This window comes from Pomacea canaliculata, linkage group LG5 (assembly GCF_003073045.1).
Source record: "Pomacea canaliculata isolate SZHN2017 linkage group LG5, ASM307304v1, whole genome shotgun sequence".
Lineage (NCBI taxonomy): Eukaryota > Metazoa > Mollusca > Gastropoda > Architaenioglossa > Ampullariidae > Pomacea > Pomacea canaliculata.
The window spans coordinates 27,524,014-27,537,647 of record NC_037594.1 but is presented as its reverse complement, the minus strand read 5'-3'; the positions used below and the strand labels follow the sequence as shown (position 1 = coordinate 27,537,647).

The 13,634-nt window shown below is 34.7% G+C and overlaps 2 protein-coding genes across 3 annotated transcripts; one reads left to right on the top strand and one right to left on the bottom strand.

The window, feature by feature from the left end:
* The first annotated feature begins 433 nt into the window (after window positions 1–433).
* On the top strand, window positions 434–7,553 carry LOC112565377 (palmitoyltransferase ZDHHC16-like). The gene is made up of 8 exons (XM_025240801.1): window positions 434–1,148; window positions 1,618–1,812; window positions 2,210–2,321; window positions 2,461–2,594; window positions 2,840–2,911; window positions 3,521–3,766; window positions 4,724–4,794; window positions 5,207–7,553. Exons 1-8 carry the CDS (start codon window positions 924–926, stop codon window positions 5,325–5,327), a joined length of 1,176 nt encoding a protein of 391 aa, XP_025096586.1. The 5' UTR covers window positions 434–923; the 3' UTR covers window positions 5,328–7,553.
* A 1,174-nt stretch (window positions 7,554–8,727) lies between these two features.
* On the bottom strand, window positions 8,728–13,346 carry LOC112565380 (mediator of RNA polymerase II transcription subunit 28-like). Of its 2 annotated transcripts, XM_025240805.1 has the most exons (5): window positions 13,271–13,346; window positions 12,251–12,317; window positions 11,561–11,673; window positions 10,330–10,680; window positions 8,728–8,899 (listed from the first exon to the last, which is right to left on the bottom strand). In XM_025240805.1, exons 1-5 carry the CDS (start codon window positions 13,316–13,318, stop codon window positions 8,888–8,890), a joined length of 591 nt encoding a protein of 196 aa, XP_025096590.1. In that variant the 5' UTR covers window positions 13,319–13,346; the 3' UTR covers window positions 8,728–8,887. The 2 variants fall into 2 exon arrangements, with proteins under 2 accessions (XP_025096590.1, XP_025096589.1); XM_025240804.1 differs by having other exon boundaries at window positions 8,728–10,680.
* Window positions 13,347–13,634: the final 288 nt, after the last annotated feature.

Below are 13,634 nucleotides of genomic sequence, written 5' to 3'. Positions count from 1 at the left end.
AGACGAGAGTAAAGGTTCGACAGCGGACAGAATCATGCACAAGAATACTCGATACCTCGTATCATAAAACGTTTTCCACATCCACAAATTTTCAGTTATGAATATAATTAAAAATCAAACAAATGAATCCATGTATATATGTGTGCTATAACAAGCATATATAAACACACATGACGATGTCCACGAAAGCTACTCCTACCCATCCCAGTAAAATGCTCCTTGAATTTTGATATTTCTTGCTCGCGTTTGCAAAACAAACACATGAAGTCTATTTGTAATCTTCAATATGCGTAGTCTAAAAAGACAAATTTAGATGAAACAAAAGTTATCAGATATCCTGAGGATGAGAAGTCGTATACCGCATGTCATGTTTCTTATCAGCGCCACACATTGCGTCTGAAAGGGAGATCACTAAAGAGGAAGTAAATTGAGGTGATCTCCCGTTACAGGCTCTTCGATGTTTTAAAAGCGTGTTGGGGCGTATTCACTAATATTTCTATCCAAGTTACGTTTACTTTTAGTGTTTTCGTATATATATATAATTATATATATTCTTTTTCAAAATGAAATTGAAACCCATAATCACAATTAATTTGACGATCTTGCTTTAAATATGACATTGTTTCATAAGAGTTCCTGGATAGGTTGTCAGCTTTTGTGACACTTGAGTTCGTCTGCTTTTAGTACTTGCGCTTCTTGGTCGAATGCTCATTATGATCATACCAAGGATGTGTATACGATATTAGTTCGTGATCATAGTGAAATTTGTGTGGGTTGGTTTAATAGTTTTTAGAGTTTGGAGCAAAAAACACGCTTCGTATGGCTTTCATATTAATAAGCGCATTTGGTAAAGGAAGAGTGTTGCTCTGTCCTCCGCTGTTGTGGGTATACGTATACCTCCGGATGTGAGGGTGCACGGACCTATGATCGATGTTTGGACAAAACACGGTATCATGCGGAGAATACACTGGCGCGTTCTTCAGTTTCCTAAACGCCTTGTAGCTGTATTGAACAGAAAGATGGATTTTTGTCGACTTTTATCATCCACACTTATCTACAATCATTTTACCTCGTGGAACACAGTGATCGACACAGCCATGGAACCAATGTTTTGGATTGTTGATCACTTCACCACATACATGGGGCCAGTACGAACTTGTTATGCTCTTTATATTTTTTATAAACTTTTTATCATCAAAGCATATTAATAATTATGAGAGTTTTTCAGTATTTATTTAGTCAACTTTGTAAAACTATTCTTTTCAAATATTGTCACTTTTAAAATTAAAACATTGTATTAATTTTTTTTCTATGCAATATGTATTGGTTATATAAGATTTTTTGGAACTACTTTATGAGGACTTATTAGGCATTGACATCAGGCTGACATACACCATGAAACATATAATCCTAACCATCACTTAAACCCTAAAATGAACCCTAAAATTCAAAATCTAATCCTCATCATAATTCAACCCTTTAATTCTAGCCCTTCATTTAAGTTTTTAAAAATAAGAAAGGTGTCATGGTGGCATGGGTCCTAAAGTAAAGTTGTACTGGCTTTTTGTGTTACTTAATATACAAATAGACAACCAAAGCGAGCATTGGATTTTTCAGATCATGGTGACTATGGTAGTCATTCTGACAACATTAGTGGTGACAGTTTTCTATGTTTGTGTGCTGCCACATATCTACTATCAGACAGAGCTTTTTTGGGTACTGGTACATCTGGTCTTCTCCCATTGGCTTCTCATCAACATCATCTTCAACTATTTCATGGCTTCTTTTACAGTTCCGGGCCACCCTCCACAGGTGAAAAGCTTTCTTCAGTTTGGGGAAAAAAGAAATTAAGCGTCCTTATAGTAAATTTCTAGCTCCATAACTTTTTAATATTTTCAGTAATAAATAAATCTTCATTTTCAGAAAACCTCAGCTTGTTCTGCTTATCAGTATGAATATTTTCTGCATTTTGAGGACGGTTCCTATTGTACTATACTAAACTAAGCATAAAATAATAAGCATTTTAATTGACTGTCATCCTTCAATATGCTATATACCTGGGCCAAGTTAGCTACATATAACAGTTTCTTTTCCTCACTGATGATCATTAAAAGGCTCCAGTAAGTGATAATAAAGTACACTTATGGCTTTATTTTAAAGTTGTCAATTTTAAGTATTTTTATTGCTGGATGTTATCTCCTTACCTCAGACTGTTCCACAAACAGTTTCTATTTGTAAGAAGTGTATATCGCCAAAACCACCACGTTGTCATCATTGTTCAGTGTGCAAACAATGCATTCTTAAGATGGATCATCACTGTCGTATCCTTTCGTCCTTCAAATAGAATTAAAATATCTTTATTTTAAATTGAATTGGTTGATGTTTTAGAGCACTTTGTATACATTTCACTGTTAAGAATCAAAAAAATGAACTAGTGTTTTCCTTAACAGCAATTTTCAGCATGGCTTAACAATTGTGTTGGTTTCCATAACCACCGATACTTCTTCATGTTCTGTTTTTACATGTGGTTTGGCACGGTGTATGTCACATTTGCAGGCCATGATGTCTTCAAGCAGCATTTTTTTGGTAGAGAGGTGAACAGCAATGTACTTTGTTTAATTTGTTCTTAACGTATTTCAGCTTTCATATGGTGAAAAACTAGTCTTTTATTTCCTGCTAAGAACAAGAATAACAAGATGCAATTAAGCAGGATTAAATAAAAGAAAAAGCATTGATATTTTAGTGTTATGATTAAAATGACACTTTTTTGCTTTAGACATAGGAAATACTGATAAATTTAATCTAATGTTAATCTTTTATTTATCTTGATTGATTTCAGGAACTGATAGTGCCAGCATTTTTCTTTCCAGTTAATATGGCCTATAACAGACTTTTTGGGACAGGGGACAAGGTATGCTGTTTCTTCTTAGTGCTATCTCTTAAGTATTATAAAGTTTTCACTTTTATATTTTATAATTTTTTTTAAACTATTATTTTAAATGCAAAATGATATGCACTGAAAAAAAACCACGTGATTATTATTAACCACAACTTCAAGGGGTATCATTAGTATACAACTGTCTTTTGTAATACGTGTAAAAGAAACGCGAATGAAAAAGATGGTGAGGAGATAGACTACCGATCATGTTAGAACATAGTTCCGAACATATGTACACACACAAAATAATGACAACAACAATAAAAGTAGATTTTTTTTAAAGTACATTTCCCCACTTTAAAATAGGGGCAAAAGCATAACAAAGTAAACTGTAGAGTAAAATTGAACATAGCATAGATATAGACAACAGACTACCTCAGCAAAGTATAAGCACAAGATCTTGCAGTCATTCTGTGGATTCTATCTTGTGAAGGTATAATGAATAACCTCCTCTCTCTCTGTGTCTCTTTACTGATCGATCTCATTAAGCAGTATTTTTCTTAGAGACTAGTCAACCTTTCTTATTTCGTGAAAAGTGTGCGTAAATTATGCTGATTTTTGATGAATGTTGGCTTGTTTCAGCTATCACAAAAAGCAGCTGAAGAGGGTACTGAACAAGAAGCAGCCATAGACTTATCAACTAAAGTTGCTTATTCAGACATGGGATTTCACAATGCTGTCATCTTCCAGTTCATGCTGTGTGCAGGCGTGTCTGTGGCACTAGGACTTCTCACACTGTGGCATGCACGCCTCATTAGTCGGGGGGAGACTAGCATAGAGGCACACATCAATGCCAGAGAGAGAAAACGCTACAAAAAGAAGGGCTTGGTAAAATGAAGAATAGTTTGTAATAAGATTTATGTGTGTGAGTGCATGTATGTTTGTGTGAGGGAGCTTCAAGTCATATGGTGTACTGCTGCAATGCTCATATAATTGTATTATTGTAACCCAATAATAATAATAATGAAGATTAATATAACGCTTTTACAATAATTTGCTCAGAGAAATTTACAGAAATGATATACAGACCAAATCACTAACAATCATGTACCCTTATTCACATATAACAGACATGCTCATTTCTACAACACACATCTGGTCATACACAAAGTACATAACAAACAGACACTCAAGGCCAGGACAGGGTCACTGTTTGGAAAAAAATGTGTCTTAAGTTTGGACTTAAGTTGGCAAGAGAATCAGAATGATGAAGCCTGAAGGAAGACTATAATTAATATTTGTGACATTGCAACATTTTGTATGCAGTTTTTGTGGAAGAAACCACACGTTTATACTCATATACAATCTGCACTTTGCAGACATCATTAATTTAATGACAAGAAGCAAGAGCAAAATGTAAGATATTATGAACAGATTGACCAACAGCTAGTTCCAATGCATATGTACTGACGACTAGGTAGTGCTAGTGCCAAGAGTAAAATGTGGTTAAGGCCAATATTGACAGCAAATTTAAGATTCACAAATCATCTCAAAGAGGTGAGCAGCATCTGGTACTTAAGAACTATCTTAAGATGGCACCTGTATGGCAGGAATCCTGATCAGGAATGCAACTGTAATACCCAGGCTGAACAGAATTTGCGCAACATTACCATCAGGTTTGTTGCAAAGCATGGACCGTACAAGTCCCATATAATCTCCTGCTTACTTAATGTGAAATTTAAATCTCTGGGAAAGAAAAAAAGGGCATCAGTAATAGCTAGGATTATTATGTAAATGAACTCTTTGTAGGATACAAAGTTGTTAAATTGTTTTCTTTTTTTACAGGTCTATAAAAATCCTTATGATTTTGGCTTTTTAGGCAACTGGAAGCGGTTCTTCGGACTGACTCAGGGGAGGTCAGACTTAATATATTTGTTTCTGTATATATTTATTTACATAGTGTGCATATGTAGTCACGACTATATGTAGGTTTGTGTGCATGAATGAATGGGTTCCTCTGTGTGTGTGTGTGTCAGTGAGAGTGAGTGAGGGAGAGAAAGGAAAACATAAAAAACATTTTTTCCATAAAATCTATATCTCCTTAATGTTTATATTTGTAGGATGAAACAGTATGCAAGGAATATTTGAAGGTTTTGCATCTATTTACTACACTTAACAAGGTTTTACTTGAGTGCTTTAACTGCCTGTGCCTCTCAGCTCAATAAGAATGGGTGAACAGACATAACTGTTACAAACTCAACAAAATATGCTATATTCAGAAGTCATGATTTCGTCTCTTGTCCTAAGCAGTTTTTGTTGTTGTTTCAGAACATTTTGGCGACATATTCTGCTGCCATCAATGCATGATCCTCCAGGGGAAGGTTTAATTTGGGAGACAGCTACTTACAAGCTGTGTTACAAGAATGTAAAAGAACTAGACATTTTATGACAGAAATTGAAAGTTCAGTAACACTTCTTCCAAGAAAAGATATGCATGATCTCCCATTTTAATCAGCATGAAAGTTTCTGTAAAATAGTTCATTTCATAACTTAAAGGTCAAATGGGCAGATATTTTCAAATTGATTCTGCTGTTTATGTACCATACACCTTAAAGCAAAGCTTATGATGATGATGATGATGTAGTTTTATAGCGCGCTAGTATCCGCATCACAAAGATGCGCTCAATGCGCGGTGATCCCAGCTTACAAAGATTAGTATTTTTAAAAGTGATGAATGGATATCTTTCTAAAGCATAGTGTTGTAAATTCTATGTATATTCTATCTGGATATATTTTTCTCCAGTTAACATTTATCCAATTCATTTTCAGGCTTTTGACAATTTTGAGAAAAAATATGAAAATGTGTAATCAGGTTAATTTCAAGTGGTACGTTGATAATATCTTTCTAAGTTGTTTTAAAATGGTTATAATTTAGAAATCTTGAGAAGAAAAATGTGATTGGCAAACTTTAGTCATGTCTTCCTTTGTGATTTATTTGTCTTCAGTAGATAATTTTATCCTTAAAAACTAGCCTTGGAAGAAAAATAGTAGGCAGGATAATCTGAAGTACACATAAAAAATTTTGTTGTCTTCTTAAGTGTGTTCATTATTGATAATTGCTTCAGGTATAAGAGTCTACAACATATACATATATAAATTATTCAGGACTGAAAGTTCAGAAATGCTTTTTATTGGAAGGGAATTTTGTTTTTGTAAATGTTGGGTATGTCTTGGTAGCAACTTTTGTGTGGTATGTTTTCAGTGTCATATCCATATTGTTGACAAGCATTTTTTAAGAAAACTGAAAAATGATGATGTGAAGAAGCTATTGTTTAAAAAGCATCAAGATTTTTTTTAAATTGTCGACATGTCATGACTATTTTTAAGATGTCACAGTATGATTCCAATAAGCTTTGTAAAGTGTGTGTTTTTGTTTTTATATAAATCCACTTTATTATTAAAATGTGTTTAAGACAATGGGGAAAATACGTTCCAATCAATATTATTTCCATCTTGTACAATGCTTCAGACTGTCGGATGTCAACTTTATTTTTGAAGTGGTTCTCAATTATGTTTCTCATTTATGGATTTATAATTATGGTATCAAACCAATTATGGTTTTATAAATCAAGACTTTTTTGAGATAATACTGTCAACCATTCACTTAATGAGATTGGAGTAAGGGACTTGGAGAATTTTGGTACTGTTAATTTTAACTCTCTTCTGCTATCGTACTGAGGTAAACAAATCTTTACTTTCCAGACTGCAACCATCAGTCTCCCAGGACAGATGGGGAGTGTAAATAGTTGGATATTAGGAAGCATAATGCAGATGTTTATAGATACCTTCATCTCACCACCTTGTCTGTCTCCCATCAGAGTGTATGTCTGTGTGTGCCTGAGCTAAAACTCAGATATAAATCAGTGCTGTGATAAAGTAAATTGTAAGCCAAGAGATTTCTTAAGTCAGATGTGTTGATTCAGAAATGGTGAAGTCTAGATGTTTCATGGATTTTTCAAGCACCTTTAACATGGTCCAGCTACTTCTTGATCTGGAAGTAAATACCACCAGTCTAGTTTTATGGATCAGATCATTTTTGAAGAACCAACCACAGAGGGTGGGTCTCAGAGTTCCACTGACAGGTACTGTAGGGTCTAGCTTGTCTAAAAGGGTGGATTTCTCAGTGAAATGAAATACTTCTGAGTTCTCCTCACCATGGGTACCCCATAGGAGTGTGTGCTTTCCCCATACTGTGTACTGAACTTCCCTTATGTCCCAGCTAGAAAATTCTGCTCTTCGTCTGATGATCATCTTCTTACTGTTCCTATCACCAGGACAATAACATATTGCCACAGGATTTTTAGTTATTGTGCAGGCCTATTCTCACACTGCAATGTTAGTACTGTTTATTCCTTTATAGCTATGTTGTTTTCCTGTCCCTTGGTGCTGTCCATGTTTTGTTCGTGTTCTTAAGCGCTAAGAGCATACTCCTTAGGGGTGTGAGTATGCGCTTTACAAAGTTTGCATTTATTATTATTATCCAAATAAAATTTTTGGTACACTACAGCTATCACTTTCTGACTTGTGCCCCAATGCAGTCAAAAAGATGGTGTATAATATCTCGGAACACACACATTGTTATCTGCAGAAACCGCAATTAAAGCCACAATAAATATGGTGCTTTATTACATGTTTGCCAGTTACTGAAAAAAGCTGCAGCTATTCTTCCAAGGAAAAAAAGCATATTACAAAAAAAAAAAAAAAGCAAATTTACATAATATACAACTCCTTTGCACACACCAAATGTCTCCAAGGACTTCATGTAGTAATATAAAGTGAAAAATATAATAGCATCTATGTGTATAAACACACAATCGAACACATCAAAACAAAACAAAATGAATTCAGAAAAGCCACAAGCACAGTTAACTGAACTTTAATGCTCATTTCATCAAATGTCACGGAGCACAGACCATTTCGCATCAAGTGACCATGTAAGTTAAAACTCCCTCACTGAGACATATTTGGATGTTAACAGCCGGCACTGATTTGTGTGAAGTGAAGATGGTAAAATTAAAAAAAAGTATTTTAAGTACATTGTTGGATACATTTTCCTATTTGATATTTCTTACCTAATTGGAGACTTGTATTGCACACTGATCTCATATATCAATTCAAGGGACTGTTGAGGTGAGTTGTTTGCAACTACTTGAAGTCTCTTAAAGACGTGCTTTTTAAGATGCTTCTTGAAACCATTTATAGAAGTAGCCTCGCAAAGGCATAAGGTGAGAGAGTCACAAGTAGACCAGTGGAAGTGAAGGCATGCTGGCCAGCAGAGATAAATTTGGTGCAGGGGATATAAAATATAAAGGGGATCAGATACCAAGTAAAGTATGTGGGATGAAGTCTGGATGGTGAGGAGGTATGATGAAAAGAAATCAACACAGTGATTGAGAGGTGTAACAAATCCATGCTTGTTTTATCTGTGTGTGCATGTCTCCTTTAAGTTCTAGTCTTTTGTCTTACTGGGAATTACAGTGCAGTAAACAAATTTCAAAATAGTATACTTGCAATAAATATAAAATTAAAGAATCTTTAACGGGAACAAAACTAGAATTTAAAATAGTGTCTAAAGTCACTTCATTTGGTAAACTGGAAAAAAATAATTACATGGGCAAAAAAGTATCAAACTACATCAAACAACATACCCACAACAACAAAAACTAACACATCTTGATCCTGTATTTGAAACAGTAAGGGCTTAAAATGATAAAAATGCAGCACACAAATAAACCTCTCTCTGCACTCTCTTTCGTGGCTTTCTCTCTGTATGGAAAAAAAGGAATGGCTTTGTATAAATTTAGTTTTATTTAATCACTCTGAGCATTTGGACAAACACTGATTACAGTGGATCAAACTTTTTTTTTTTCCTATGAAAGGTCCAATATGGGACTTGGGAAAAGTCCGATCTCCAATAGGAAGGGCCCGCTTATCAGATCTAAAACTGGTTTAGAGGAAACCCTGTGACATAACAGAAATGTATATGAATTACTTAAATAAATAAATATTTATATTTATACCAATAACAATAATATAATCAACTGTGAGCTTCAAAAAAGCAACAAAATATCAATATTAGACAGTTATCCCTTGGAAAAAATTCTTAGCCTTGTGTCAGACTTGTGGCATCTTATCTTTTTAAAAAAAAAGCACAATCCATTATACTATTTTTACCCTTAAAAATTTCATTACAATGCCAAGATTTATCATAAAATTCATGATTCTGTTGTAAACTATAAATTATTTTCCGTTTATTTCTAAATACCTTGTTTTCAAACAGTGACCTGAAACTGGACTAAATTTTGCTTGGTGATAGCCAGCATAAATTTTATCCAGCAACAAAGCTGAAACTAATCTGTTTTTTGAATATGGTCTCTCCAACCATAATTTAGATTTTATGGGAAACTGTGGGACATATTTCAGCAGAGTACATGTGATGACTGCTTTAAAACATTTAGGAAGTAAGGATTCTTCAACATCGCCATTATCTCAAAGTGCTGGAGTTTTCTTCGTTTCATCCACATGCAAGGCATGCTGTCTGGATGACAACATTTTTTTTTTCAAGGGTAAAATAAAATCAGTTTTTATATATTACTCTAGATTTGTAGCTTCTCTATATTTAAACTGTTTTTCTCAACTTTTTCAAAGGACTCAGCAACTAACTCTCCTTATTTCAGTATTCTTGTGCATTTCTGCATGAGATTATGCACAATTATTGTTCTAGCAGGATGAGCAAGAGCCCTTTTGTGGTAGGGCACTAGCCTTGAAAGTTTGCAACCCTCTAAGAGTACATTCATAACCCAAGTGAGAAGCTCCAATGCTGATAGCGAGGTCCCAACATAGAGGATAAATTCACAATTATATCTATCTGCCAGCAGTGAAATTTAAATTTAAAGAAAAATTTTCAAGAGTGCAAGTTAATAATTCATTTAACATCTATTATTTAGGCACTATCTTGAAATAGACCAAATGATCTAACCAGTTATAAAAAGATCTCAAGAATTACACATCCATAGCACATTTTAGGACAAGTTCCTGTCATGAAAACTAAGGCACATTGAGACTCGGAGATGGCTGCAATACCTATCGAACAAAAGCAAAAACAAAAATAAAACTCCATCCCTCAAGTTGTGGATTAAAGAAATAAGTGTAATTGGATGGTCTCCCCACCAGTGGAAGATGAACAAGAGAAATAAATATTTTAACCCAGAAAAGTATGTAGCCATTTCATGATGGAATGTAGACATAACTGGATCACCTCCAAAAACAGAATTGGCAACACCCTTCAATGCACCACTTTCCAACATCTTCAAGAACATCTGAACAAGAACAAAATCAATATCCACTAAATGTTCAGGCTAGCGTCTATCTTGCATGACAATATTAGACACCTGTTCAAGGTACTGCAGAGGATGACTCTGTGAATAGGACGGTGGTGGCTGCTGTGGTGGTGGCATGGTGTAGCCTTGTGCCCCTGACAGTGGAGGACCTGGGTACTGTCCAGGCTGGGGAAGTCCTTGGTGTAGCATGCCTGGCATTGGCTGCTGAGGTGGGCCAGGAAAACCCTGTACTTGAGGAGGAACTGGGTGGGACTGTGAGGAGAGAATTGTTGCTGAAGATGCTGGAGGTGCTGGGGGAGGATTTGGGCGATGCAAAAGGTTAATCCACAACTGCAGATGTTCATGATGCTTCTGGATCAGTTTTTCTTTCCTTTCCAATTCAAGCTGCAACTCCTGGATATCCTAAAACCAAAATAACCCAGATTGTATTATGATTAGATGCAAAGCAGATGGTTGGAAGATTCATGTCAGCTACCTTAAAGACTGGGAAAGTATGGCTAAAATATGTACACAAAACCTGGTAACAGATGCTACAAAAATTGAGCTGTAGAAATCTGATTCTATCCAGAAAATTGCAAATGAGCTTCTCTGACCTTTTAGATTTGACACGAACATATCAGTAAAAGTTAAAAAGAAAAACGACTTAGATCTGCACATCAGTAACGATAAAGTTGGAAGCATAATATTACATGGTGATGAACAAAAATGTGGACCAACTCCCTTATTTGCTGTCCTTTTATTAACCCTCTTATTAAAATTTTAACTGTACTTAAAACAAAGATAAAACTGTTCAATTCATTCTGCTATCTCAGAGGAAAAGAGCCCTTTATACCATCAAGCATTGTCATACAATTCTGTTAAAAAGAGTCACTAATTTTGTGATAGCATTTACAAATCAAGACAGCTTGGGTCTTCAGAAAACTGGAATTTCAAATGTGCTCAACCTTTTAAAATGTTATGCTATCTCTTTACCTTTAAACATGCATTTAAATTGAGTCTTCAACTACTCCTCACAACAATTCATCCTAATATTGGTTTATTTATTAACCTGTTCTTTCCTTTCTTCAACTTCTAATGATTAGTCTGTAGATGAATAAAACTATCAGTCATTCCTCTGCTACCTCGTTCTCTCTGCATTTTCAGTTTGTTCATCCTTTGTTTATGGCCATTGTATGTTATGCCATTTTTTTGTCTCAAGCATCGAGAATATGCTCCCCAACGAGCATGATTCCATGCTATATAAATTATGTGTTGTTGTTATTATTATTACAACAACTACTACCTCTTTTAAAAGCTGTTCTGGTTTCTGTGCTGACAGTATCAGTCGTTTACTCAAGAAGAATGCCTCTGTTTGTCGAGCTGCATCCAAAAATTTTTGGACTGTGTTTTCTACACCTGTGAAAATTATTATAACATTTAAGAGTTTATTTTTCTGGGTCTAATCAAACAATATACAGTATTCAGTGAGATATATATAAGCATCCAGTGTTATGATGCAGCTTTGTCTTACATAATTATATGGCTGCAGCTAATGATGATTTAAAATCTAATGATAATACACCACAAATTTACCTGTTTCTGCAGGTTGTTGCTGAGGCAACACTTTAAGGCAAGGGAAATATACAGTTAAAAAAGGCAACTCAGCTCTGATAGAAAGTCTGTTCAATTTATTTATTAACAAAACACATTTTCTACTACTAATGCATACAGCACTAACAGTTATAATCCAAATACTGCACTGTAAAACATTACTTCAAACCATTTATCTACTCAGAAAAAAATTCAAAGCTTTTCCCCCATTAATTCTGAGATATTTTGAACTTTCTCCCAAATGTTAAACTTTTTTCCACTCATTGCAAACAACAGCAACAACAATAATAATGTTTAAATACATTTTCTGGTGTGGAGACATACTCAGCTTTCATTTAGTTTTTTAAAAGAATATAAAAAATGGGCAATGGAGGACACTTACTTGTTTTTGTCTCATCAGTTTCATTAGCAGTAAAGTATTCTTGACCAGTCATAATAGTGATACAATCCTGAAAAAGCAAAAAATTGAGAAAACTCCTGGTTATTATACAGAAGCTCATAATTTTATAGAATGGTGCAAAAGTTTTACTTTAGAAAAACAAGATATTCTTCACTCATTGTCTATCAATACTACTGTCATTCAATTGGTGAGATAAGTATTTGTTAATGCCATGGTTTCACTCAGCTATTTCTGTTGGAGTTGATCCACACTGCAGGGTTCCCAGGAATCAGGGCTGGTGCCAAATAAAGACCTTTCATGCTGTTGTAATGATCTAAGTGATAGTCACCAATGCTTCAGTTTTTTTCATGTACTCTCTGAAAGGAGTGTTATTTAAGAATGAATCTTTGATCTTTTCTGTGTTCTATTTGGTAGAATAGTTAAATGGTTAATTTTTATATCTATCTGCCAGTATTATATATAAGTATAATATCAATTTTATACAGCACATTTCCACACATAGAGGCGAGAACCAACGTCTCTTTATGCAGACACTGTGTCTTGTAGTGTTGCTGAATAAATTATTAGACATTTTCATGGCATTATTTGTTAAAACCAGCGCATAATAAAGTGTGAGTTGTATGTGTTTTGCTTTTTCGTGTTATTTTTATTTAGAGTTGATGTGTTATTCTTTAGCAGACGAAAGCACACTATCCACATCTGTTTGGGCCTGTCTGGATCGGCAAAGAGAACGTATAAATAACTATTCACTTGTGATTTGCAATGAGCAAAGAGAACATTCAATGTACGTAGGCTTCTTCTTAGTTATACACGCCTGCATGCAAGCCAACAAGCAAGCGCACACATTATTTTGTTTTTCTCTCTCTCTCCTATCTCATGCAGACGATAAAGTGATCTATCACGTACAATTGTCTCCTTCAGAAAAAAAAGTCAGAAAATATTTTAATAAAAATTCAAAGCGCTTTGAGATATTTCTGAGATTTAATTACGATAAAATATTACCTGGAACGCCTTTTCTAACTCATTTATCGGATCTACTTTGTCTTCCATGTCTTTGCCGGAAGTTACCGTAATACTCAGAGTTTAACTTCGTGCTCAAGAATCCATTTAGGGGAGGTTATTGGTGGTGTTATATCCGTTTACATTTTCCTGGACAGCAGAACAACAGTATGTAATCAAAACTCAGTTCGAAAGCTAAGTGAACGATATTTGTTTATTTACGAGTATATGTACATAGTTTTCGAAACAAACTTTATTGACTTCTTGTAAGTCATACGATGGTATTGTAAAGAATCCCTCGTTAAACCGAAACCATTAAGGCCTGTGCGCGATTGCTAGCAACAAAACGTCAATGGAAAAGGAGTAC

Excerpts from the sequence above, each read along its gene's own strand:
- LOC112565377 (XM_025240801.1), top strand. The coding sequence starts at position 924 with ATGATCGATGTTTGGACAAAACACGGTATCATGCGGAGAATACACTGG. Across the intron at positions 2,595-2,839 it reads AGCATTTTTTTGGTAGAGAG|GAACTGATAGTGCCAGCATT; the intron begins GTGAACAGCAAT and ends GATTGATTTCAG. Across the intron at positions 4,795-5,206 it reads TTCGGACTGACTCAGGGGAG|AACATTTTGGCGACATATTC; the intron begins GTCAGACTTAAT and ends TTGTTGTTTCAG.
- LOC112565380 (XM_025240804.1), bottom strand. The coding sequence starts at position 13,318 with ATGGAAGACAAAGTAGATCCGATAAATGAGTTAGAAAAGGCGTTCCAG. Across the intron at positions 11,674-12,250 it reads AACTGATGAGACAAAAACAA|GTGTAGAAAACACAGTCCAA; the intron begins GTAAGTGTCCTC and ends TAATTTTCACAG. Across the intron at positions 10,681-11,560 it reads CAGAACAGCTTTTAAAAGAG|GATATCCAGGAGTTGCAGCT; the intron begins GTAGTAGTTGTT and ends TTTTGGTTTTAG.